We start from the raw sequence: 26,456 nt of genomic DNA, 5'->3' as shown, positions 1-26,456 counted from the left end.
AGTGTGATTATTAACTTTTATTAAAAAAAGATAAGGATGTTATAAAATCGGTTTATTCAGATTTTTCACTTAATGTAGTACTTAAACACAAACTTAATAGCTAACACGTAACAGTAACGAATACAAGCGGCATTCTCAAAATGCTGTACTTTACAGGTGGGACTCACCAATCAAACCATTGTGATGAGATTTGTACTTATTTTAAGGCACTGTTGTTAACTTGATAGAATCAACACATGATTTTCATATTAGTTATTAGGCGGGTCCACACAGCGAGCAGCGTCGCGACGAAATTTCCTCGCGCGGCAAATAGCCGAGGCACGTCTACATGAGCCGTTTGCCGCGCGAGAGAATTTCCTCGCGACGCTGCTCGCTCTGTGTGGACCCGCCTATTCAGAACTTTGTGTGAATCAAATTTCTAGATCATTCATTCAAGAACAAATTGTTCAATATTGGAATCTGACATTTCATTAAAAGCAAAAAAGATCACTTAATCGAGGCGGGATAGTTGTTAACTCGATAGAATCAATACATAATTTTGAAATGAAATTATGAATCAAATTTCTAGATGTTCAAATAAAACAAAAACAACTTGTGTAATATTGAAATCCGATATTTCATTGAAAGCAAAAACAGATCACTTAAACGAGGCGGGATAACTTTAGTTGATCTTATTTACTGATATTAAACGCAAAAGCAATAAAACCGAGTCGGTTTAGGTTTTTAGGTATACATACAAAATAAAATGTATTCTCACTTAGCCACGCCGACAGAACGATCTAACTAAAAACTAAGATGTCATCGGCACAATCTCGGATTTAGGTATACGAGACCCGTGGGCTGCAGTTAGATGAGGAAGATGATGTCGTCGGCGACCATGACGTGGTTGTCGGCCGTCATCTTGTCGAGCGCGGCCGTGACCTCGGCGGGGGCGAACTGCGCGTGCGCGAACTTGTCGTTGACGAAGGCGGCGATGCGCGCCAGCGGCAGCGAGTTGGCGCGCTCCGAGCGGAACAGCTCGTGCAGCGCCGTCTTGAACTGCGCCAGTCTGCGCGTAAATAACACCCTTCTTTTATAAAATGTTGCTCGACAAAAATATTCGATTGGATCCAGAATTGCTGGTTGTAGAAAAGAAGAAATAGGCGTCTGTCAAATTAGTAGCTTATAATAGTACATTGTGGGAGAGGACGAAAAACCGCTCAAATAATACGAGTCCATCTTTAGCGTTTCCGGAAGAGGCATTTCATAGTGCTTTTCACGACTACTGCGAGGAAATAAGAAAACATTTGCATAATTATCAGTACTTTAATATAAATTAATATTTATATTGGCGTGAGGACAATTGTTGAAATAGAGCGATGTATTTTTGACAGGGACGTTTATATTTTCTTCACTAGAAGAACTCATTTTTTACGTAAGCGTTACGGTCCTGTTACGTTGGGGAGGGGGGGGGGGGGTCAAGGTTTGCGTTACGTCACGCACGATTTTATAATAATACATTTAAAAAAATGTTTTGTTTTTCACATGCCTAATTTGCGGTAACTTATATTGCTTACGTAACGGAATTGAAGAGGGGGGGGGGGGTCCCAGATAAGCGTGACGGTCCTGTTACATGAGGGGTGGGGGGGTCAAAAAATTAGGAATTTTGCGTTACGTAATTTGTGGACGCCCCCTTAGCTGTTTTTGAGTTATCGCAAAAAGTTTCCCCTTTATAGTAAGAGGACTTCAATTAGGTACTGATTATACAAATTTGCCTATTTGTTTAACTCGCGTGAAAGGTACCGTACTACGGAACCCTACACTGAGCATGGCCCAACATGCTCTTGGCCGGTTTTTAATACAAGTAATTGGTCCTATAAATAACCTAATTTTTGTTTTTGAAGGCAAAAGTTGCGCCAAAAAAGACCTTTTACTCGCACCAATGACAGATGATGATGATAACAATGATCACCAATGACAGATGATGATAACAATGAAACATTGTAGTAGTAGTAGTTCAGGTGCTACAGCTACTGCCCACTTTCCAGCTTGGTTTTAGACCATCTATTGCCACATTATCGAACAGGGGCGTAAAAAATTACATTGTCTAGAATTTTAATCAGAGCCAAACCACAATTATCACAGTAATGCAAGTTATAGTCGCTAGCCATCCTAAAAAAAGTGTTCCACGTAATGAAAATCTTTGTTTACAGTACATATGGGGCTACTTTATAGCACTAGTACGAGAAGTAGCATATTACGTTACTGTGTCGAACATTTAAAGGGCCATATGTACTGTAAAACGTTGTACGATACATGTGCGAATAGGTAATTCGCAACTCGTGTCGATTTAAAACACTCCCTTTGGTCGTGTTTTAATTTATCGCCACTCGTTTCGAATTTCCTATTTTTCGCACTTGTATCGTAATGTACTATTTTATTAGTGGCACGAGGATATGATGATATCGGTAGGACGACGTGTAACCTGGCGGCGTCGAGGGAGGCGTGTCCGTGCGGGCGCGGGGGCGGGGGCGCGCGCGGGGGCTCGGGCCGGGCGTCGCGCGCGGCGCGCAGCACGGGCGCCGCCTCCTCGTCCGACGACAGCGCGTACGGGTCTTCCTCGTCGGCGCCGGTCTGAAATTATACATGTCGATGTCAATACCTTCACGAAAAGCTCGTCGTCATCCCATGAGGTCCGGGCAAATCGTGCTTCGGTTTTAGCCATTCCACCTCACGAACCGCGATCTTTTCGCGGAAGAAGTACCATAAGTTTCAAGTACCAAGCGACAAAGTGCCGGAATGATATCCCACCACCGATACGAAGAATCGAATCTCAACCGTATTTTTGACAAAAACGCTAATTACATGTTTACATACTGCAAAAAGTATGGTTCTTAACTTGAAACTTTAATGTATTACTTGATGATGATTTAAATACCTATACTTAAATATAAATTCCTCATACGATGATGAAAACCACATAGATAGTATTTACACAATGAATAATATAAAGCTACATCTCATCGCAATTCGACGTTTCAAAATAAAATTAAGGAATCTTACGTATTTTATTCGTTGAATTGTTTAAATATGAGCGACAATATTGGCCTTATCTACCTAGCGGTCTAAATTGACATGTAGTTCATTCTATGCGGCGTCTCTAGCATCCCCACTCTTAGGTTCCGGCAGTATACCACCGGCGGGTCCCCGCAGCTTCATGCTGAGCCAGCGCCTATTCTTTGCACCATCACATGTCTCGACCCATGTTCATACTTTGTTATTTTCGTACTCATTAGGAATTTAAGACAATGCATGTTAGTTCCAATTATTTGTGCATGTTTTTATTTTCTTTTAAATTTAAAATTATGACTTAAATTAATAATATCGGCCATTGGAGCCATGTAACAGTGAGAAAATGATTTTTTGTATCTAAATGAGTTCAAGAATACGTAGGCGCTTTATTTTAATGACAAGCCTAGTCTCCCACCGCCGAACAAAGGTATTCCTCTTACACTTCGTTCTCGCCAATCTTTCGTCACCGCCGTCCCCGTTAAAGTCCAACGTGGCGTCTTACACACCCTTCACTTCGCGCATAGTCTGGCAGACGTCGTGATCACGGTGGACGCGTGTTACGAGACGTGTAACCGACATAGACCAGTATAGAGCGAGCATGGTTACCGTGCGCCTCGAGCGCTTGGCGCCGGGCTCGGCGAGCTCCTCTTCGTCTCCGGACGCGCGCCGCTTGCGACGCTTCTCTTTCGTCAGCACCTGTTTAGAACACGAAACGATTTGTAAGTGAACTTATTACTATCATGATCGTCATAAACTGGCTTTTTATGAATGAATAAATTTATTTTATCTTAGACTTTTTTCAAATCCATATTTTTGTTAGTAGTTACACGTGTAGAAAAATGGTTGGTAAACAATGATGACTATCAATAAATTAATAAATTTAAATTAATAAAACATAAATAATCCTATAAAAATATTTTCCGGGTGATAAAACTCGACAGCATATGTTTTCTCACCCAGAAAAATAAGATAGGATTGTCCCATCTCTCGGCAATGGCTTTCAGGATGCCGTTGGTGCTGTTCCATATCCTGTGCATCAGGGAGGCGACACGTTTACGGATTATTGTATAAAAACAATCCGTTCGAGCTTCCGCAAACATTCCCGACGCACTACAATATTTCTTCAGCCCCATCAGCACCCCGAAGGCATTGTTACACTGGGCCCGGAGAGCACCGTCCGATTTCTGCGTATATCCGGTCCACAGGGCGCAAGTGTACATGGACTGACACAAAAATATAAATATTTTATAAATTGAAACAAAAAGGTGTCAGTTGGAGTAAAACAGTCACCTTCTTAAAGTAAGCATACTGCACCAGCTCGATGGCGGCGTGCGCGTCGTCGGCCGCGACCTGGAAGCTGAGCCGGCACTTGGCGCGCGCCGTGGCCAGCCGGATCAGCGTCTCCAGCGTGCGCGCCGTCACCGGCTGCGTCTGTGAGAGACACACGGCATGACACCGACCGGTTATTTACCAACACAATCTCAAATTTTACAATACTTGGAAAACATACAATAGTACAAAGAACAAAAAGTAGTACAATAGTTATTTACAGTACATATGGTGCTCCTTTGCCGCAGTAGTGCGATAATTAGCACATTACGTAACTATGTCAAAAATTTAACTAACACTAGTGCGAAAAAGTAGCACCATAATATGTACTGTATTTTTTTTTTGCATTTCTCATGCTCTAAAAGTGGGTCATTGTTGATCTAAGAGGTGTACAGAAAGTGATATGTTTCTGCTCTAGTGCGTCTTGCCTTTTAAGTAGGTACCAAATTTTTTTTTTTACGATCAACAATTAAATGGTTTTAAATGATTTTTTTAATGCAGTTACACACAAAGTGCTACTTTACGTAGCTGTTTAGCGTGCGGAAAGTTGGATTTCGCGAACTAGTGCTTTTCACTTTTCCACCTGTTCCAATTCATGACTACTTATTGATGAGTGTTAATGTTAGTTTCCTTTAAAAGTCGTAATCAACATAAAAGCCTACTGTTAATGTAAGAATAATAAATATTTCATATTTTATTACTTACCTCTTCATCATTATAACGCGTTTATTTTTTAATATTGAATATTGAAAAAGTGTTCTTGATAAGTTGTCTGAATGGAACGGAATAGCTGCCGAAACGCCTGTCAATGCAGAGACATTTTTACTTACCGCAAGAATGTTTTATGCTTCCAAAGACAAAATTCGATATATTTTTTCATACAATTTAAATATACGATACACAAATAATCGTAAATAACGATACTTAGGCAATAATCAGGGCTCGAACAAATCATACCGATGACATCGGCGGCTTGACGTCATTGGCATGATTTGTTCGAGCCCTGGTAATAATAGTATAATATTTTATATTTACAATTGTTTCTGTCTAATAGAACATGCATAAAAAAAGTGGCTGTGACATAATCGGACAGACAGACGGACTAATAAGGGTTCCGTTTTTTGCCATTTGGCTACGGAACCCTAAAAAGTACTTGTTGTTTTTCTTATTTTTTCGCAATTGTATTAAAAAACGTCGTTCGATACACGTGCGGAAATGTCATTCTTCACTCGTCCCACGTCTAGCCACTCGCCTACGGCTCGTGGCAAGATATCTCGGTACTCGTGAACAATACGTACATACTTTCCGCACTAGCATCGAAATGCACTATTTTATATCATTTCCATTCCGGTATTTAACTCCCCATACCATAAATAACGATAGTTTAACCTAAATTGCTAGTGGAAAGTTCTCTCAGAAATGCTGTAAAAATTGTGTTTCCACCCATTTGTGTTTAATTCAATTCAATTATTTATTTATTTCGAATCAACAATAGAAAAATAAAAAAAAATAATAAAATAAAATATAAAAGTAAATTTTTAGTCATATAATTTTTTTAATGGTTAAAATACAAGATATAACAAATGGTCCCTACCATCCGATTAAGATCATATTCGATATCGTGTTCTAAATAAGAGAAAGTAAAAAAATATATTTTTTAGTGATTTTTTTTTTCTCGGGCAGGTCGTCCAAGTGCCTAATCCATACACAGGCCAAACAATGTTCGCATCAAAAATTTTAAAGCAGAGGAATTGCACGGTGGATGGATAACACACAACTCGAAAGAACTTTTATAAATTATTATATTTTCATGTTTGTAAACACGTCTTTTTATTTGACAACTCACTAAGTTCTCTATTCAAATATTATAGGCTAGGTCTTTTGCTACGCAAGCACCATAAAAGTTTCTTACAAGCGGGTGTTGTTCTTAGGAGACAGAGTCTGGAGACACGAAAAACTTAAATAAAGCTATGTAGAACTCTATGAAAGCTCCCAAAAATCGTGCTCTAAATAGTATAGAGCGCGAACAAGCGCCATCTATTGATAGCAGTAGAACAACCCAAGAAACAGTACAGTAAAAGAGACTTACCCTGGCAACATCACTGTCCATGGTATCCTGACTCCGCAGCCTGGCGTACTCGTCGGCGATGGCGTCGGAGGCCTCCTGCGTGAGCTTGGGCTTCATGAGGCGGGCTATGTGCAGGAACTTACCCTGGCAACATCACTGTCCATGGTATCCTGACTCCGCAGCCTGGCGTACTCGTCGGCGATGGCGTCGGAGGCCTCCTGCGTGAGCTTGGGCTTCATGAGGCGGGCTATGTGCAGGAACTTGCGCATGAACTTGGTGGAGAGGATGCGCTCCTTCTTGCTGCGCATGTTGCCGTGCAGCAGCGGGTCGTATTTCTCGTAGATGGAATCCTCTGCGTCCTAGAAATAACAGAACAATTATGTGCGGCTAGCATGACTATCTATTGAGACGCAAGTCGCGTGAGGCGAGGTGATCTAGCATTACGTATGGTACTAATTAGATCTTGTTATAATTTGTTAAAGAAATAAGGAATAATTAAATTCAAGCTTGTAAAACATGGAATCCCAAAACGATATTTCAAAAATTTCGTTTAGTACAATCGGGCTCCTAGGGCTAGGGGCTCCTAGGTAAAAAGCTTAAACTACTCGTGCCCTGTTAGTGCTTGAAAATGGAGACCTACCTCTTCAAAAAATGTCGCGCGAGTGGCCAAAAATACGCGAGTTAAGCTAATTATTAGCTTAAGTTAGTATGAGTTGGGTACTCGAAGTGCACTGACCTCGACCTCGTCGTTGTCGGGGTTGTCAGTGGACAGCATCTCCACGGACGAGCCCATCGGCAGCACCTCTCCGTCTTGCTCTTTCGGATTTCTGCACAACAACCATATCACAGAATCAGTAATATAATAATGCTGGTCCACATAACGGATGTCAAATGTTATGTTATGTCACAGTGTAAAAAGTAACAGTGGGCCGACGCCTTTGATGTTTGCGTAAATGCCGACACCGCTCAAGGTCACCGTACCTACCTAGGGTTGTCGAGACTTACACAACTGCCCAAAAGAGGAGGGAAATGTTTTTAGGTTTCATGTATGTATGTATTGTATTTATGTGTACTAATTTTACAAATGGCGTCTATTTTGGAAAAAAAGATGGCGGGCGTCACTTTTTTTTAAAAGTCGTCATGGGTGTGTATTGTCCACAAATTGATTGATGATTACAAGACACGCGTCAGCCCTCAAAATCATATCCCTGAATACGAACAATGGCGCGTATGAAACTCAGGGACCGCCTCTCGCACCCCGCACGGTTGCCCTGTCTAGACGCCTTCGTCGACCGACTGTATTATTTCTTAGGCTGTGGTTATGTGGTGCGGTAGGTCCTTGTCAACTGACAGCAGGAAGATACCTATAGCGGTGCATCCGGAGCACGTGCTCGGAGATGCGGCTGTCGTGGTCGGCGTCGGCCAGGTCCAGCATCACGAACAGCAGGTCGAAGCGGGACAGCAGCGAGTCCTGCAGGCCGATGTTCTCCATGGGTGTCTTGTACTGGTCATACTGGGGGGCAAACAAAAATTCCATTATCCATATGTGTTGCATAGGTTAAGGACTAATCTTTAGGTAGCTTGTTACAGTACGCTTGCCACTGGAGCACCGCGATAGTGTCGCTATCTATAGACGACACTTCCTCTAATTAATGCAGTTGGGTAAAAACGGGTAGTCTAACTTGCGTGCAGCGCTCCTGCGCTATAGACGGAGCTAGCTCTGCGGAACTAGGCCTGTAATTTATAAAGCAACGAAATCTCTCCAGTTAGTGTGCCATACTATCATTCAAAATTCAAAAATTTATTCTGCAAGTAGACCTCAAGGGCTTTTTACATTATTAATTAATTCGAGCGCCTGGCAGCTGTTCAGCGGTGGGTGTGAGAGTGGATGGGCAACAAAGGGGTAATGAAATACATAATTCGCTATAATATCGCACCAAACACAGAGCTCTATAAATTGCACACCTTCAATTGATTTTACAACCCCTTTGTTGCCCAATCACTGTCACACCCACCGCTGAACAGTTGCCAGGCGCCCGGATTAATTAATAATGATAGTATGGTACACTAACTAGCCTGCGGCGGTTCCTAAACTGGGGGTAAAACTGGTATTTCACAGGGGTAATAATTTTTAAAAGTTGTTAATGTAAAGTTATATCGTTTTAGGAGTACTATATATGGTTTAATTATTTGCTCGTGTTACAGGAAACACCCGGTATAATTTCTGCTAAATGTTTACTCTAGCATTACTCTAGCAGCAAGCAATTATTTTCTCAAATGTTTGTGTTGTTTAAAATACGTTGATTGCTCAATTAATTTCGAGAAAAAGTAACAGTGATTGGCATACCAATTCCCCAAATTTTGCAGCTAAGAAGCTGATGAAATTTAAACAATTAAAACCGACTTTATGACACGAATTTACTAAGATAACTACGAAAATGTGCAAAAATATGCTGAAAATTGCGATGATAAGGGCTTACATTTGCCTGCTGTTAGTGGTGGACATATGTCAGACATTGTTCCGCATGTATTTGCCAACCCTGAATAATATATTTTTAAAACAATACTTAATGATCTTTGAACTTAATATAGTTAAAATTTATAAACAAAATGTATACTTCTTATTTGCCCACCCTGTATATAATTAAATGTATCAAAACCATGTTTATCAGACTCAAACTAAAAGTTGTTGTTGTTGTTAGTCATGTCCTAGTCTAGCCATAAATAAGAGGGAAGTTTTGCTAATCAATATTAATGCCAAATGATCATTCGGCCAATGGTTTCTTGGGTAATTGTGAGAGTTACTAAATGATTATTCTACGAAAAGTAAAGATGCGTATCAATGTTCTGCGTATTGACTACTCGTGCAAACGACTATTATGCGTAATGTCATTCTTCCAATCGTTACTCGGCCAATGAACCCGTCTGCGAATCGTTGTCGGCGAATCGAAAATCGGGGTATTTATTTTCGAAAAATCAATAGGGCACCACGGGTTGTGCTCCAGCATCCTTCGTTTTTAATTGGGTACTTGACATATGTTGAATATTATAACAAAATTTAGTTAAATGGATAAAATAATGAAAGGGATAAAAAAATACATCTTCAAGTCTCAAAAAAAAAAAAAAAGAAATAAGAAAATAAAAAATAAATAAATAAAAAAATATTATAGGACATTATTACACAAATTGACTAAGAAATAATAAATAATTGATTTAAAATATACTCAAAGAAAGTGGTACCATTCGATTCCTTACATTTTATTAAAAAATAAATTAAATGACAACTATATATCTATAAACGCAATAGTTCAGGGCCTAAATAGCAATTTTCTTGATCTTCCATACATTTAGGACAGACTAATGTAATGTGACGTCACTTTACAATATCACATTGTTAGAGGCGTTTCAATCGTCGAGTGCGAGCGTCAGACTTTAACTCTCATTTCTGACCTTTGTGTTGCTTAAATGCCACGAGTCCTATATAGACATTTGATCCTCAGGAGAATCAAGATCGATTGACGTTATTTACAAAAAAACTGTCAAGTAGCCAATTGTGTGGAATTCTGACACTGGTGATGTCAGGCAAAAATATACTCGTTGAATTTGTGGTGAAAATTACAAGCCAAAATAAAACTTTAGAAATGTTTGTCGCCTTTAGGGGCACATCAGGCACATGGACAAAAGAGACCGTGCGCGTTGGAGAATCTGCCATCTTTCGTGCTGCCCCCTGCAGTTTAAGCACACTCCCTCACTACCGTACTCAACTACCCACCCGGCCGTACACAGGGTTGGCGGCGGCCAGCACGGAGCAGCGCGCGTTGAGAGCTGCATGAACCCCCGCCTTGGCTATGGTCACCCGGCCCTGCTCCATGACCTCGTGGATGGTGCGGTGTCCGCCATGTTGTCTGTGTGTCATGTACCCACCCGGCCGTACACAGGGTTGGCGGCGGCCAGCACGGAGCAGCGCGCGTTGAGAGCTGCATGAACCCCCGCCTTGGCTATGGTCACCCGGCCCTGCTCCATGACCTCGTGGATGGTGCGGTGTCCGCCATGTTGTCTGTGTGTCATGTACCCACCCGGCCGTACACAGGGTTGGCGGCGGCCAGCACGGAGCAGCGCGCGTTGAGAGCTGCATGAACCCCCGCCTTGGCTATGGTCACCCGGCCCTGCTCCATGACCTCGTGGATGGTGCGGTGTCCGCCATGTTGTCTGTGTGTCATGTACCCACCCGGCCGTACACAGGGTTGGCGGCGGCCAGCACGGAGCAGCGCGCGTTGAGAGCTGCATGAACCCCCGCCTTGGCTATGGTCACCCGGCCCTGCTCCATGACCTCGTGGATGGTGCGGTGTCCGCCATGTTGTCTGTGTGTCATGTACCCACCCGGCCGTACACAGGGTTGGCGGCGGCCAGCACGGAGCAGCGCGCGTTGAGAGCTGCATGAACCCCCGCCTTGGCTATGGTCACCCGGCCCTGCTCCATGACCTCGTGGATGGTGCGGTGTCCGCCATGTTGTCCGTGTGTCATGTACCCACCCGGCCGTACACAGGGTTGGCGGCGGCCAGCACGGAGCAGCGCGCGTTGAGAGCTGCATGAACCCCCGCCTTGGCTATGGTCACCCGGCCCTGCTCCATGACCTCGTGGATGGTGCGGTGTCCGCCATGTTGTCTGTGTGTCATGTACCCACCCGGCCGTACACAGGGTTGGCGGCGGCCAGCACGGAGCAGCGCGCGTTGAGAGCTGCATGAACCCCCGCCTTGGCTATGGTCACCCGGCCCTGCTCCATGACCTCGTGGATGGTGCGGTGTCCGCCATGTTGTCTGTGTGTCATGTACCCACCCGGCCGTACACAGGGTTGGCGGCGGCCAGCACGGAGCAGCGCGCGTTGAGAGCTGCATGAACCCCCGCCTTGGCTATGGTCACCCGGCCCTGCTCCATGACCTCGTGGATGGTGCGGTGTCCGCCATGTTGTCTGTGTGTCATGTACCCACCCGGCCGTACACAGGGTTGGCGGCGGCCAGCACGGAGCAGCGCGCGTTGAGAGCTGCATGAACCCCCGCCTTGGCTATGGTCACCCGGCCCTGCTCCATGACCTCGTGGATGGTGCGGTGTCCGCCATGTTGTCTGTGTGTCATGTACCCACCCGGCCGTACACAGGGTTGGCGGCGGCCAGCACGGAGCAAAGCGCGTTGAGAGCTGCATGAACCCCCGCCTTGGCTATGGTCACCCGGCCCTGCTCCATGACCTCGTGGATGGTGCGGTGTCCGCCATGTTGTCTGTGTGTCATGTACCCACCCGGCCGTACACAGGGTTGGCGGCGGCCAGCACGGAGCAGCGCGCGTTGAGAGCTGCATGAACCCCCGCCTTGGCTATGGTCACCCGGCCCTGCTCCATGACCTCGTGGATGGTGCGGTGTCCGCCATGTTGTCTGTGTGTCATGTACCCACCCGGCCGTACACAGGGTTGGCGGCGGCCAGCACGGAGCAGCGCGCGTTGAGAGCTGCATGAACCCCCGCCTTGGCTATGGTCACCCGGCCCTGCTCCATGACCTCGTGGATGGTGCGGTGTCCGCCATGTTGTCTGTGTGTCATGTACCCACCCGGCCGTACACAGGGTTGGCGGCGGCCAGCACGGAGCAGCGCGCGTTGAGAGCTGCATGAACCCCCGCCTTGGCTATGGTCACCCGGCCCTGCTCCATGACCTCGTGGATGGTGCGGTGTCCGCCATGTTGTCTGTGTGTCATGTACCCACCCGGCCGTACACAGGGTTGGCGGCGGCCAGCACGGAGCAGCGCGCGTTGAGAGCTGCATGAACCCCCGCCTTGGCTATGGTCACCCGGCCCTGCTCCATGACCTCGTGGATGGTGCGGTGTCCGCCATGTTGTCTGTGTGTCATGTACCCACCCGGCCGTACACAGGGTTGGCGGCGGCCAGCACGGAGCAGCGCGCGTTGAGAGCTGCATGAACCCCCGCCTTGGCTATGGTCACCCGGCCCTGCTCCATGACCTCGTGGATGGTGCGGTGTCCGCCATGTTGTCTGTGTGTCATGTACCCACCCGGCCGTACACAGGGTTGGCGGCGGCCAGCACGGAGCAGCGCGCGTTGAGAGCTGCATGAACCCCCGCCTTGGCTATGGTCACCCGGCCCTGCTCCATGACCTCGTGGATGGTGCGGTGTCCGCCATGTTGTCCGTGTGTCATGTACCCACCCGGCCGTACACAGGGTTGGCGGCGGCCAGCACGGAGCAGCGCGCGTTGAGAGCTGCATGAACCCCCGCCTTGGCTATGGTCACCCGGCCCTGCTCCATGACCTCGTGGATGGTGCGGTGTCCGCCATGTTGTCCGTGTGTCATGTACCCACCCGGCCGTACACAGGGTTGGCGGCGGCCAGCACGGAGCAGCGCGCGTTGAGAGCTGCATGAACCCCCGCCTTGGCTATGGTCACCCGGCCCTGCTCCATGACCTCGTGGATGGTGCGGTGTCCGCCATGTTGTCTGTGTGTCATGTACCCACCCGGCCGTACACAGGGTTGGCGGCGGCCAGCACGGAGCAGCGCGCGTTGAGAGCTGCATGAACCCCCGCCTTGGCTATGGTCACCCGGCCCTGCTCCATGACCTCGTGGATGGTGCGGTGTCCGCCATGTTGTCTGTGTGTCATGTACCCACCCGGCCGTACACAGGGTTGGCGGCGGCCAGCACGGAGCAGCGCGCGTTGAGAGCTGCATGAACCCCCGCCTTGGCTATGGTCACCCGGCCCTGCTCCATGACCTCGTGGATGGTGCGGTGTCCGCCATGTTGTCTGTGTGTCATGTACCCACCCGGCCGTACACAGGGTTGGCGGCGGCCAGCACGGAGCAGCGCGCGTTGAGAGCTGCATGAACCCCCGCCTTGGCTATGGTCACCCGGCCCTGCTCCATGACCTCGTGGATGGTGCGGTGTCCGCCATGTTGTCTGTGTGTCATGTACCCACCCGGCCGTACACAGGGTTGGCGGCGGCCAGCACGGAGCAGCGCGCGTTGAGAGCTGCATGAACCCCCGCCTTGGCTATGGTCACCCGGCCCTGCTCCATGACCTCGTGGATGGCGGTGCGGTCGATGTCCGACATCTTGTCGAACTCGTCGATGCACACCACGCCGCGGTCGGCCAGCACCATGGCGCCCGCCTCCAACCTGGACGACAAATCACTCGGTACAATCATACTAATGTCTTTCTATGTAAAACATATAATAGTGTTTTATGCAACAGTTGTATAAGAAGGGTCAAAAAAGGCGAGTGGCGTGAGTTACAATGTGAGCCGGAGCCGAAGGCGTAGGCGAACATTGTAAAGGAATACGCCACGAGAATTTTTTGACCTACTTATACAACGTTGCATACAATATTTTTCCTACGAGTCAACAAAATAAATCTTAATTTAGGTAAACAAATTATAGCAAAAGTATATAGCCAAGACGCGCGAGCATACCTTGTTCCGCGCCCGGCCCGCCCCGGGCCGCGGCCGGCCGGTCGGCGACACCTCCTCGTAACTCATGAGGCCCTGGTACTTGCTACTTGCTAAATTAATTTTTTGGACAGTTTTTTCTCAATTTTGGCCACCGTAGCCTACGGAGACTAACAAGCAACGCTAAGCGGTCTTCGTAGTCTATGGGTGTTGCTATATTACGGGTGTCACATGCGTGTTTCTGACTTATGAAGTAATTATTTTTACTATGCAACCAAATGAATATTTTGTAAGTTGGCAGCAATGCACTTAGTTTAAAACTGTATTCGTTTTGGTTTTGTTAGGTTGGTAGCCATTAATCGCAGTAACATTATAGCTTATAAAAGCACAAGAGCTTTTATGAGGAATAGACAATATAGACTTTTCTTGAAATCTTTTATGTATGTTCTTATATTCGTGTTAATGAATGCATAAATGACAGATAACAGTAGAGTAGGAAAATATTTAAAAAGTTCCCCCCACTTCTTCAGGACCCTTAAACATCAGATCCACGGACCAATTGTGAAATTACAGACTATAATTTTTTTTGTAATATACATACCGTCTTTGGGAAAACAGCGAAAATACATTTAAAAACGAGATATCCCAGCAAAACGAGAACTTTCGTAATTTTAAAGTGGGTTTGAAAAGCTCAAAGACGAGTGAGCAGTAACAAACACAATAAGTACCTGCGGTCCCCCGTGTCCGGGTCGGTGGTGACGGCCGCCGTGAGCCTCACGCCGGAGGAGCCGCGGCCGGTGGTGGTGACGGCGCCGTGAGCAGTAACCAACACAATAAGTACCTGCGGTCCCCCGTGTCCGGGTCGGTGGTGACGGCCGCCGTGAGCCCCACGCCGGAGGAGCCGCGGCCGGTGGTGGTGACGGCGCCGTGAGCAGTAACCAACACAATAAGTACCTGCGGTCCCCCGTGTCCGGGTCGGTGGTGACGGCCGCCGTGAGCCTCACGCCGGAGGAGCCGCGGCCGGTGGTGGTGACGGCGCCGTGAGCAGTAACCAACACAATAAGTACCTGCGGTCCCCCGTGTCCGGGTCGGTGGTGACGGCCGCCGTGAGCCTCACGCCGGAGGAGCCGCGGCCGGTGGTGGTGACGGCGCCGTGAGCAGTAACCAACACAATAAGTACCTGCGGTCCCCGTGTCCGGGTCGGTGGTGACGGCCGCCGTGAGCCCCACGCCGGAGGAGCCGCGGCCGGTGGTGGTGACGGCGCCGTGAGCAGTAACCAACACAATAAGTACCTGCGGTCCCCCGTGTCCGGGTCGGTGGTGACGGCCGCCGTGAGCCCCACGCCGGAGGAGCCGCGGCCGGTGGTGGTGACGGCGCCGTGAGCAGTAACCAACACAATAAGTACCTGCGGTCCCCCGTGTCCGGGTCGGTGGTGACGGCCGCCGTGAGCCCCACGCCGGAGGAGCCGCGGCCGGTGGTGGTGACGGCGCCGTGAGCAGTAACCAACACAATAAGTACCTGCGGTCCCCCGTGTCCGGGTCGGTGGTGACGGCCGCCGTGAGCCCCACGCCGGAGGAGCCGCGGCCGGTGGTGGTGACGGCGCCGTGAGCAGTAACCAACACAATAAGTACCTGCGGTCCCCCGTGTCCGGGTCGGTGGTGACGGCCGCCGTGAGCCCCACGCCGGAGGAGCCGCGGCCGGTGGTGGTGACGGCGCCGTGAGCAGTAACCAACACAATAAGTACCTGCGGTCCCCCGTGTCCGGGTCGGTGGTGACGGCCGCCGTGAGCCCCACGCCGGAGGAGCCGCGGCCGGTGGTGGTGACGGCGCCGTGAGCAGTAACCAACACAATAAGTACCTGCGGTCCCCCGTGTCCGGGTCGGTGGTGACGGCCGCCGTGAGCCCCACGCCGGAGGAGCCGCGGCCGGTGGTGGTGACGGCGCCGTGAGCAGTAACCAACACAATAAGTACCTGCGGTCCCCCGTGTCCGGGTCGGTGGTGACGGCCGCCGTGAGCCCCACGCCGGAGGAGCCGCGGCCGGTGGTGGTGACGGCGCCGTGAGCAGTAACCAACACAATAAGTACCTGCGGTCCCCCGTGTCCGGGTCGGTGGTGACGGCCGCCGTGAGCCCCACGCCGGAGGAGCCGCGGCCGGTGGTGGTGACGGCGCCGTGAGCAGTAACCAACACAATAAGTACCTGCGGTCCCCCGTGTCCGGGTCGGTGGTGACGGCCGCCGTGAGCCCCACGCCGGAGGAGCCGCGGCCGGTGGTGGTGACGGCGCCGTGAGCAGTAACCAACACAATAAGTACCTGCGGTCCCCCGTGTCCGGGTCGGTGGTGACGGCCGCCGTGAGCCCCACGCCGGAGGAGCCGCGGCCGGTGGTGGTGACGGCGCCGTGAGCAGTAACCAACACAATAAGTACCTGCGGTCCCCCGTGTCCGGGTCGGTGGTGACGGCCGCCGTGAGCCCCACGCCGGAGGAGCCGCGGCCGGTGGTGGTGACGGCGCCGTGAGCAGTAACCAACACAATAAGTACCTGCGGTCCCCCGTGTCCGGGTCGGTGGTGACGGCCGCCGTGAGCCCCACGCCGGAGGAGCCGCGGCCGGTGGTGGTGACGGCGCCGTGAGCAGTAACCAACACAATAAGTACCTGCGGTCCCCCGTGTCCGGGTCGGTGGTGACGGCCGCCGTGAGCCCCACGCCGGAGGAGCCGCGGCCGGTGGTGGTGACGGCGCCGTGAGCAGTAACCAACACAATAAGTACCTGCGGTCCCCCGTGTCCGGGTCGGTGGTGACGGCCGCCGTGAGCCCCACGCCGGAGGAGCCGCGGCCGGTGGTGGTGACGGCGCCGTGAGCAGTAACCAACACAATAAGTACCTGCGGTCCCCCGTGTCCGGGTCGGTGGTGACGGCCGCCGTGAGCCCCACGCCGGAGGAGCCGCGGCCGGTGGTGGTGACGGCGCCGTGAGCAGTAACCAACACAATAAGTACCTGCGGTCCCCCGTGTCCGGGTCGGTGGTGACGGCCGCCGTGAGCCCCACGCCGGAGGAGCCGCGGCCGGTGGTGGTGACGGCGCCGTGAGCAGTAACCAACACAATAAGTACCTGCGGTCCCCCGTGTCCGGGTCGGTGGTGACGGCCGCCGTGAGCCCCACGCCGGAGGAGCCGCGGCCGGTGGTGGTGACGGCGCGCGGCGCCGTGAGCAGCACGTAGCGGAGCAGCTGCGACTTGGCCACGGACGGGTCGCCGATCAGCAGGATGTTGATGTCTCTGCAAGACAAAAAGGTTACCAATAAGTAACAAACACATTTTGAAAACAGATAAAAAAAACAAAAAGAAGAAAGCAAAAAGACAACATGGACCTTTTGTATGTAATCACACTGCTGCGTTCTGCACTGACAAGACGTAGTGCCAATTGTATGGAATAACTGTCTTACTTCAAGATTAAAATTACTTATTAGACTCTATGGACAACAAAGTCTGAAATAAAGAATTTATTATTATTCTAAATGTACTGCATAAAGCACTGTGCCACTGCTATGTATGACCACTCCCAACTAGCAAAAACACGCTTAGAATAGTCTCAAGACTACAATTTTTTCGCTCTTATATTGATTTTATAGCATCGTATAAGCCCGGGTTTGGGCACAAATTATAAGCGTATTTATTTTGATATCAGTCTAATTGAATGCTGCTTGCATTTACAGTAATCTTACCAAAACTTATTTAAGCTACCTTAGGCTAATATCGCTTTTACGTAAGTATCTTGTAAGCCTACATAGGCTTATATTGGTCCAACGTTAGAATCTTATGAGCCTAAATAAGCTTATTTAGATTTTTTGTAAGATCACACAGAGTTGAAACATTCTATTTGTGAAGTATAAGTGTACGAGTAAAATAAATGCAGCAGCGTGACAAAAATATGTTAGTGTAAGTATTTATCTAACTGTTTATGAATTATGTTTAAATATAATAACGTGCTCGTTATCATCGTGTGTGTTTATGTTTTACGGTAAGTAATCACGTGGGAAAATATTATTTACTGTAAAGTAGACCCTATTTTACACTTCAAACTTCATGCGCCTGATCAAATATGGTATTTGTATCCGTTTATAATTATTTTATTTCTTTATTTGTACTGATAGTCAGCCATAGCTGTAGGTGTATTTTTAAAGCGCACTATTAGACTATTATAAGATTATTTACACTAAATTCTACATTCAGAATACAAATGATATGGCCATGTTGAATTAATTAGGGTTCCTTGGTTTACTTACTAAAACCCTAAATACATTTGTTTATCCTTACTAGATCACTTGACACATACTAATAAACTAAATGTTTTTTTTATTTAAGTGACAAGGTTGGTGATGCAAAATGGTTGTATTTATGGATATAGACCAGTACTTGATGAAGAAAGACTTCCGCATGTTAAAACATTTAACATGGCCTTGGGAAACACAATATACAAGTCTTGTTATTAAGCTACTATGCCAATACATTCCAGGAGACAACTCATTAATTTGCACAATCTCTTTGTTTGTGTTAAGCAGTGTCCTTGCGTCCTTTGCTAGAACATTATTTAGTCTTCTGTTTAAAATAATTAGCAATCCATTTACTGCTGCATGAGGGATATTAAATTTTAACGCCCATTTTTGTAATTCACTTTTTAAGGCAAAATCTTTCTCATAATCTGTTTCGTCCTCGGTCGAAGATTCTTTTTCACTAAAATCATTAACTTCACATACTGAAACATTGTCCTCAACCTCTACATCTTTCATGCAAGCAGAACCTACAGAACCCTCACTAATATTTTCACCAACACTACCTTGTCTTGGCAGGAGCTGTATATGTATTTGATTTACTTATGATTTTTTTGTACTTCTGTATTTTCCGCCGATAACCATCACTTCTCGAACGTTTTTTCCAGTTGTCGTAATCCATACCTATTTAAAATTACACCCTTACTTTAAATTACAAAAAAAATTAAATTAAATATCATACTTACAATATTGTTCCCAAAATCGATTTAAGATCAAACGATCTTATATTGATCTTGTCTTTTGTGATATAAGTATCTTTATCCTATATCACTCTAATATCTTACTAAAGTGCTGCTGTTGATCTTATTATGCTTGTTTATAGCTTTAAATAAGATCAGAAAAGTACGTACTTACAGTGTTCTTATGCTATGTTGATATTAGTCTTACATTCTTACAATAGCATTTATAAAGTCTAATATAAAATCAAATGAACTTAGAGAATGGGGATATAAGACTAGGTACTCTCAAGTTCAATGAGACTTCGTAAATGTTATTGTAGGACCAAGATGCTTATAATAGTATTATACTATGTTGATATTAGTCTTACATTCTTACAATAGCATTTATAAAGTCTAATATAAAATCAAATGAACTTAGAGAAAGGGGATATAAGACCAGGCACTCTCAAGTTCAATGAGACTTCGTAAATGTTATTGTAGGACCAAGAGGCTTATAATATTATTATACTATGTTAATATTAGTCTTACATTCTTACAATAGCATTTATAAAGTCTAATATAAAATCAAATGTACTTAGAGAAAGGGGATATAAGACCAGGCACTCTCAAGTTCAATGAGACTTCGTAAATGTTGTTGTAAGAGCAAGAGGTTTATAATAGTATTATAAAATGCTCTTATATACATATATAAGACCAGGTAATAAGACTGTCCTTACTAAAGCCGGTACTAGCTTGTCTAAGACTAATATAAGAGTGATGATATGTTCCAAAACAATAATAAGAGCTCTATAAGCTCATCAGTCTTATAAAGTGCGCAACCTGAGACTCTTTTGCTAGTTGGGACTGTACGAGTTAGAAACACTTTCATGATCACAACACATCAACTAGCCCGTTTTATCTTGGCGTTTACCAACTACTCCCAAGAAAATAGCTGAAATTTGTTCCACTCACCCTCGGAGCCTGGTGCCATTTGCCAGCACTTTCTCCATGCCACCAAGCAGTAAGCACAGGATAGCCTTCTTGATGTACTCATGGCCATGGATGGAAGGCGCCAGTGACTTGGCTAGCAGTTCGAACATGTCTTCTGTCTTCCTCTTGGCCATGCGCTTGCAGAGTTTGATGTCGTCGAGCGTGATGGCCAGGTCCATGCCCTTGTTGATCTGGGTCACATTGTTTGCTATTAGGATGGTTCTGTAAAAAAATAATATGCATAAATAATGAAAACCAAAGACCCATTAGCAGTTCATGCAATGAGCAGACCTGAAAACTAATAACGGGTGAGGGCTGTGACTATTATACGGTAGTGATGGCTATGGCACGTCATCTCGAATGAATATATGGCTACTACGTAAATTCTCTGCGGCAGCTGTGTTAGCTTCTTCTCAAAGTTGTCTGATGCAGCAGTCAACCATATCAATAAAATAAAACCATTTCCTTGCATAGTAAACATACCCTGTCGCCGGGCTTGCAGCGGTCCACCAGGTCATCGTCGCACACCACGTCCACGGAGCGCGGCAGCTGTGTTAGTGAACATACCTGAAGGTTCCAGCTGTGAAGCTGCCCTGCTTGCTGGGCAGGCACCGGTAGTTCCCCACCACCTGCACCCTGTCACCAGGCTTGCAGCGGTCCACCAGGTCGTCGTCGCACACCACGTCCACGGAGCGCGGCAGCTGTGTTAGTGAACATACCTGAAGGTTCCAGCTGTGAAGCTGCCCTGCTTGCTGGGCAGGCACCGGTAGTTCCCCACCACCTGCACCCTGTCGCCGGGCTTGCAGCGGTCCACCAGGTCGTCGTCGCACACCACGTCCACGGAGCGCGGCAGCTGTGTTAGTGAACATACCTGAAGGTTCCAGCTGTGAAGCTGCCCTGCTTGCTGGGCAGGCACCGGTAGTTCCCCACCACCTGCACCCTGTCGCCGGGCTTGCAGCGGTCCACCAGGTCATCGTCGCACACCACGTCCACGGAGCGCGGCAGCTGTGTTAGTGAACATACCTGAAGGTTCCAGCTGTGAAGCTGCCCTGCTTGCTGGGCAGGCACCGGTAGTTCCCCACCACCTGCACCCTGTCGCCGGGCTTGCAGCGGTCCACCAGGTCGTCGTCGCACACCACGTCCACGGAGCGCGGCAGCTGTGTTAGTGAACATACCTGAAGGTTCCAGCTGTGAAGCTGCCCTGCTTGCTGGGCAGGCACCGGTAGTTCCCCACCACCTGCACCCTGTCGCCGGGCTTGCAGCGGTCCACCAGGTCGTCGTCGCACACCACGTCCACGGAGCGCGGCAGCTGTGTTAGTGAACATACCTGAAGGTTCCAGCTGTGAAGCTGCCCTGCTTGCTGGGCAGGCACCGGTAGTTCCCCACCACCTGCACCCTGTCGCCGGGCTTGCAGCGGTCCACCAGGTCGTCGTCGCACACCACGTCCACGGAGCGCGGCAGCTGTGTTAGTGAACATACCTGAAGGTTCCAGCTGTGAAGCTGCCCTGCTTGCTGGGCAGGCACCGGTAGTTCCCCACCACCTGCACCCTGTCGCCGGGCTTGCAGCGGTCCACCAGGTCGTCGTCGCACACCACGTCCACGGAGCGCGGCAGCTGTGTTAGTGAACATACCTGAAGGTTCCAGCTGTGAAGCTGCCCTGCTTGCTGGGCAGGCACCGGTAGTTCCCCACCACCTGCACCCTGTCGCCGGGCTTGCAGCGGTCCACCAGGTCGTCGTCGCACACCACGTCCACGGAGCGCGGCAGCTGTGTTAGTGAACATACCTGAAGGTTCCAGCTGTGAAGCTGCCCTGCTTGCTGGGCAGGCACCGGTAGTTCCCCACCACCTGCACCCTGTCGCCGGGCTTGCAGCGGTCCACCAGGTCGTCGTCGCACACCACGTCCACGGAGCGCGGCAGCTGGCCGGCCGGCGCGCGCTCCGGCATCTCCTGCACCGTCAGCGTCTGGTGGTCCTTGTAGCGGGACAGCCCATACTCTGTCTCTAGAGGGTTGCCTTCGTCATCCTGAAAAAAAAAATTTAATAATTTCGTAAAGACGTCGCTTTTATTCTTGCTTGTCATGGATACATTATATTTTGGTAATTCACAAAATTTTCCCAAAATGTTCTTTACCTTTATCCCTTAAGAATGTCTTAGGAAATGTCATTTTTTCAACAAAGTCACCTCGTCAGACAGCAGCAAAGTGCTGTGTAGCATGCCCTAAGGCTGATCACGTTTGCATGTGGTTACCAGTATAACATGAACACGTCCACTCCACGAGCATCCACTCACTAAGATCATACACCAAAAACTTACCTTGGTGGGGTATATGGCGGTGGTGGGGAAGGCCTCGAAGGACGTGAGGTCGGTGTACTTGCGCTCCATGACTTTCTTGGTGGTGGGGCAGTAGTGCACGCTGCGCACCACCTTGGGGTGCACAAGCGACACGCGTGTCACGATGCCCTCCACGCAGATCAGGTTGCCCAAGTACCTGCATAAACAAAATATATGATGTTGTATGCTGAAATTAGTGGGCACATTCAGTTGGGATGCGCCCCATTTGGCAAGCTGATGGGCGATGTTTTCAAGTCAAAAGTCCCACAGGCACTGAAAACCAGGGTTTACAACTAATGCAGTAATGACCTACGAATGCGAGACATGAACGTTGAATGTTGGAGGGTCCGCCAGCTAAAAGTGGCACAGAGAGCTATAAAGCGCGCGATGCACGGGATATCCCTGCAAGACAGAATTCGGAATGTGGACATTTGCCAACGCACAAAAGTTACCAATATCGCCAAAAGAATTGCGCAGCTGAAGTGGGACTGGACCGGCCATATATGTCTATATGTCGCAGGGATGATGACCAATGGGGCCAGCGAGTGGGGTTCTGGAGACGTTGATGGGGAAGCCGAGGTGATGGAAAACCATGAGCCAGATGGTCGGACGATATCAGAAAGACGGCCTGGCTTAGAACCATCGCATACAGAACAACATGGAAATCCATGAAAGAGGCATATGTTCAGCCGTGGACGAAAATATGCTGAGAAGACAGAGGTATATGATATTGTACTTACTTGCTCAGCTTTACTCAGGTTAAGTTTTTAGATTAATTAATTCTATAACTAAAAAACACAGCATTGTATACGATGATTAAAATGTTGGCTAGTGGTATAAACACAATTTTTTATAACTATCAGTGTCAACTAATATTACTAATCTCCTTAGTCAGTTGCACTAAAAACATTTTTTCTGAAATTGAATTGAACATTATTTGTATAAATATATAATCCATCAGAAGATTAAGGCCACGGAGCGTAAGCGTATCGTAATACGCGCGTAGAACGAGAGTGCTACTAGCACATACAAGTTCAAAGAAGTCCGCACACGACGCGTCGTCGCAGCAAAGCGTTGAAGCGTATGAGAATCTGTCGTCAATAGCCGGGTCCACACAAAGCGAGCATACGCGCGAGGTAATTTCCTCACGCACAAACGACCAGTGTAGACGTGCCTCGGCCGAGGCGGCGCGCTCGGGCGAGGAAAACGCATGCGCCGCCTCGTCCGAGGCACTTCTACACTGGACGTTTTCTGCGTGAGGAAATTGCCTCGTCACATTAGGGACAATAGGAGCCTTTGAACGTTTGCAACTAGGAGAAAGCCTGCTAAAATTTGGATTTTTTATTTCATTTCTTATATTGATACTATCTCAATAATGATCATTCTACTGAGATAAACTACCAACTAAATAACTAAACTACATATTAATTATCCCAATAAAAAATAAAAAAGAATCACAGTTTTCTGCACGCACACACACAAAAGCACGAACTTTCCGCAACAGATGAAACCATCATTGTCACACCACTATTCGTGTATGTGAAAGGGAATAGCACATTGCATTTTCAAGTTGACGAAAAGGGACAGGCGTACTTCGTTCCCGCTCAGTACAACCATATTGACCAGTATATAATGAACCCCGCGGACAAGGAACAATTTTCAACAAAATAATGAATTTGACTTACTTATGGAATGTTATTCCATCTGTTTTGTATTTGGAAGACTGAGATGACTTGCCACACCATTTTACGCTGCAATATACCATTATTAGGGAACAAATTCAAATTTACGATTTATTTTCGTACAAACGAGCACACTGCCAACAGGTCGTAAATTTGGGCGTAACTAATCGGAGCAGCGCGCGTGCTATCTTATATGTGCTCTATACCCCATTGTATTGTATTGTAGTTCGGGCGATTTTCCGCAACTCGACGACTGGCGCCTATTTTGCGTGACAAGGGGGGGTGGAGGGTTGGCTACTCTTGCCAGCCCAACTCCTCGAGGAATCCTATCAAACCTTTGATGTTGAGTAGGACCTCAGGGAGGTCTCTCGGGGATCCGAGATGTTTTGCCCTGTATGGGGCCACTCCGCTGCATTCCAGCACCACGTGAGAGGCTGTTTCTTCTGTCTCCATGCATCCTCGGCATAAGGGACTGTCTGTGACACCTGTTATGAAAAGATGTTTGTTAAATAGTCCATGACCTGTTATGACACTGGTTACCATACTCAGTCGGACCTTCCCTAGTTGAAGGAGCGCCCTTGTGAGCTTTCCGTTGATGCCAGGCATGGCTTCTTTTGCCTGTCTGCATCCAGTCTGATTCAGCCAGTGTTCTGTGTGTAGTTTCCCTGTACGTGCCAGCAGCATTGAGCGTACCTTGCTAAACGGTATCGGAAGAATCGGTTCCGGACCAATCGCCCCCGCACCCGATCCTTGCCTGGCAAGCTCGTCCGCAGCATCGTTACCCCGGGATCCACTGTGTCCCTTGATCCATTGTAAAGTGATCTTATTATTATTATGACATACCTCCATAAGTCGTTCGTGGCATTCGTGTATAAGTTTGGATGTAATTATATGGCTATTTAGAGCCATTAAGACTGCTCTACTGTCGGAGAGTATGCGGATGGAGGATCCTACTACCTTCCTTGCAATGATGGCAGCCGCCGCGTTTAAGATGCCCATGCACTCAGCTTGGAATACCGAGTTATGGGCTCCTAGCGGTGTGGTGATTGACATGTTCAGGTCTTCTGAGAAGGTTCCGGAGCCCGACCCGCTGTCTGTTTTGGACCCATCAGTGAAGATTCTCAGCTCCCGGAGATTGAGTCCTTCGTGGTTGTCGTCCTCATATAACTGTATTTTGTACCTTTTGTCAAAGATAGCTTGTTTGTGAATCCGATCCGTGCCCGACCTAAGCACTGGAAATTCGTCATATACCTTTTCCAGGCATGTTGTGTGGAGAGCTCCTATGCTGTTAGACCATATATTAAGGGTTCGCAACCTTACCGCTGAGAGACTGGCCTCTTGCTGTATGTGTAGGTGCAGCGGTGGAAGGTTTAACATGACCTCCATGGCTGCAGTTGGAGTGGACCTCGTGCAGCCAGTGGTGGCCGCGCATGCGAGCCTTTGGAGTCTTTGTAGCTTGTCTCGTACGTTGCCTATGTTTGTTCTTGGCCACCAAACCAGGGCACCGTAACAGAGTAGGGGGCGGATTATCGTCTTATAGAGCCAAAGGGTGATTTTCGGGTTCAGTCCCCACCTCTTACCAATCATCCTTCTGCACTGCCAAAAGACAACTCCCGCCTTGTCTATACGTTTGTTGATGTGATTGTTCCAATTGAGTTTACTGTCGAGAGTTAGTCCTAAGTACTTAACTTCATCGGTCAGCTGCTCTATACCCCATACGGGCTGTGACCGTGAGTCGTCCTATAGCTCAGTCTATAGGGGTTGATCTGTGCATTCCAGCCATTTTTTTTTTATTTAGTAGAGTTTACACCATATTAAGAAATTTAAAAACTTTGTGTTATATTTTGTGCTTGCATTGGAATAAGGAGGCCTGGTTTGGGTTTTTAACATGTCTGTCTGTATGCTTCTCATTCTACTACAGCCAAAAATTTTGACATTATAGGGAGTGAACCATTATATGTAGTATTTAGTTTTAAAATATATTTTTATAATGTGTATGCTAGTCTTAAGGTATTTGTCCATGGGCCGCTAGTTGCCTGAAATAAGGGTATAAATAAAAAATATATATAGTTTACACTGTATATTAAACCTACCTGGAAGTTAAGCTCCTGGGTGTGACATGTTTGGTGCCGAAGCTGCCCGAGAAGGCCACAAAGAACTCCTCCTGCACCTTCGCGTAGGTGGGGTCCATTGACGACACGTACTCCTTCAGCGCCTTCTGGAACGCGATCTGCTCCTCGAACGCGTTTTCTAACAAGTTCTTCGCGCGCTCCGGGCTCTTGCGCCGCAAGTCATTTATGTTTACGACCAGCCGTTTCGACTTGTCCGCTATCATCTGCTTCACCTTTTCCATGTAAATACCCTGATCTTCCTAGAAAATTTAAGAAAACCACGACCATTTTAGAATAATGACGCTAAACAATAGATTTGAGGTTACTTTAGTATCGTACTAACTTCATCGTCCAAAAACTCGAGGTACTCTCTTTGTAAGTCACGCAACCTTTGATCAAATTCGCCATCTTCCATTTTTATGGATTATAAAACAATAACAAACTTGTAAAATGAAATAACAAAGAAATAAACGCGTTTACAAACGC

General features: G+C 47.8%; 1 protein-coding gene across 1 annotated transcript; it reads right to left on the bottom strand.

Annotated features, from left to right (window-relative positions):
• Window positions 1–35: 35 nt before the first annotated feature.
• On the bottom strand, window positions 36–26,456 carry LOC133515697 (DNA replication licensing factor Mcm3). Its single transcript, XM_061848239.1, has 14 exons — window positions 26,314–26,456; window positions 25,953–26,230; window positions 22,160–22,334; window positions 21,630–21,868; window positions 19,829–20,068; window positions 16,981–17,145; window positions 13,413–13,611; window positions 7,813–7,961; window positions 7,185–7,275; window positions 6,592–6,807; window positions 4,342–4,482; window positions 3,658–3,747; window positions 2,465–2,613; window positions 36–1,048 (listed from the first exon to the last, which is right to left on the bottom strand). The coding sequence occupies exons 1-14, from the start codon at window positions 26,383–26,385 to the stop codon at window positions 847–849; spliced, it is 2,406 nt and encodes an 801-aa protein (XP_061704223.1). The 5' UTR covers window positions 26,386–26,456; the 3' UTR covers window positions 36–846.

Source organism: Cydia pomonella, chromosome 3 (assembly GCF_033807575.1).
Source record: "Cydia pomonella isolate Wapato2018A chromosome 3, ilCydPomo1, whole genome shotgun sequence".
Taxonomy (NCBI): Eukaryota; Metazoa; Arthropoda; class Insecta; order Lepidoptera; family Tortricidae; genus Cydia; species Cydia pomonella.
This window is presented reverse-complemented; position numbering and strand designations above follow the sequence as displayed.

Excerpts from the sequence above, each read along its gene's own strand:
- LOC133515697 (XM_061848239.1), bottom strand. The coding sequence starts at position 26,385 with ATGGAAGATGGCGAATTTGATCAAAGGTTGCGTGACTTACAAAGAGAG. Across the intron at positions 7,962-13,412 it reads CCAACCCTGTGTACGGCCGG|TATGACCAGTACAAGACACC; the intron begins GTGGGTACATGA and ends TTTGCCCCCCAG. Across the intron at positions 7,276-7,812 it reads CTCCGGATGCACCGCTATAG|AAATCCGAAAGAGCAAGACG; the intron begins GTATCTTCCTGC and ends GTTGTTGTGCAG.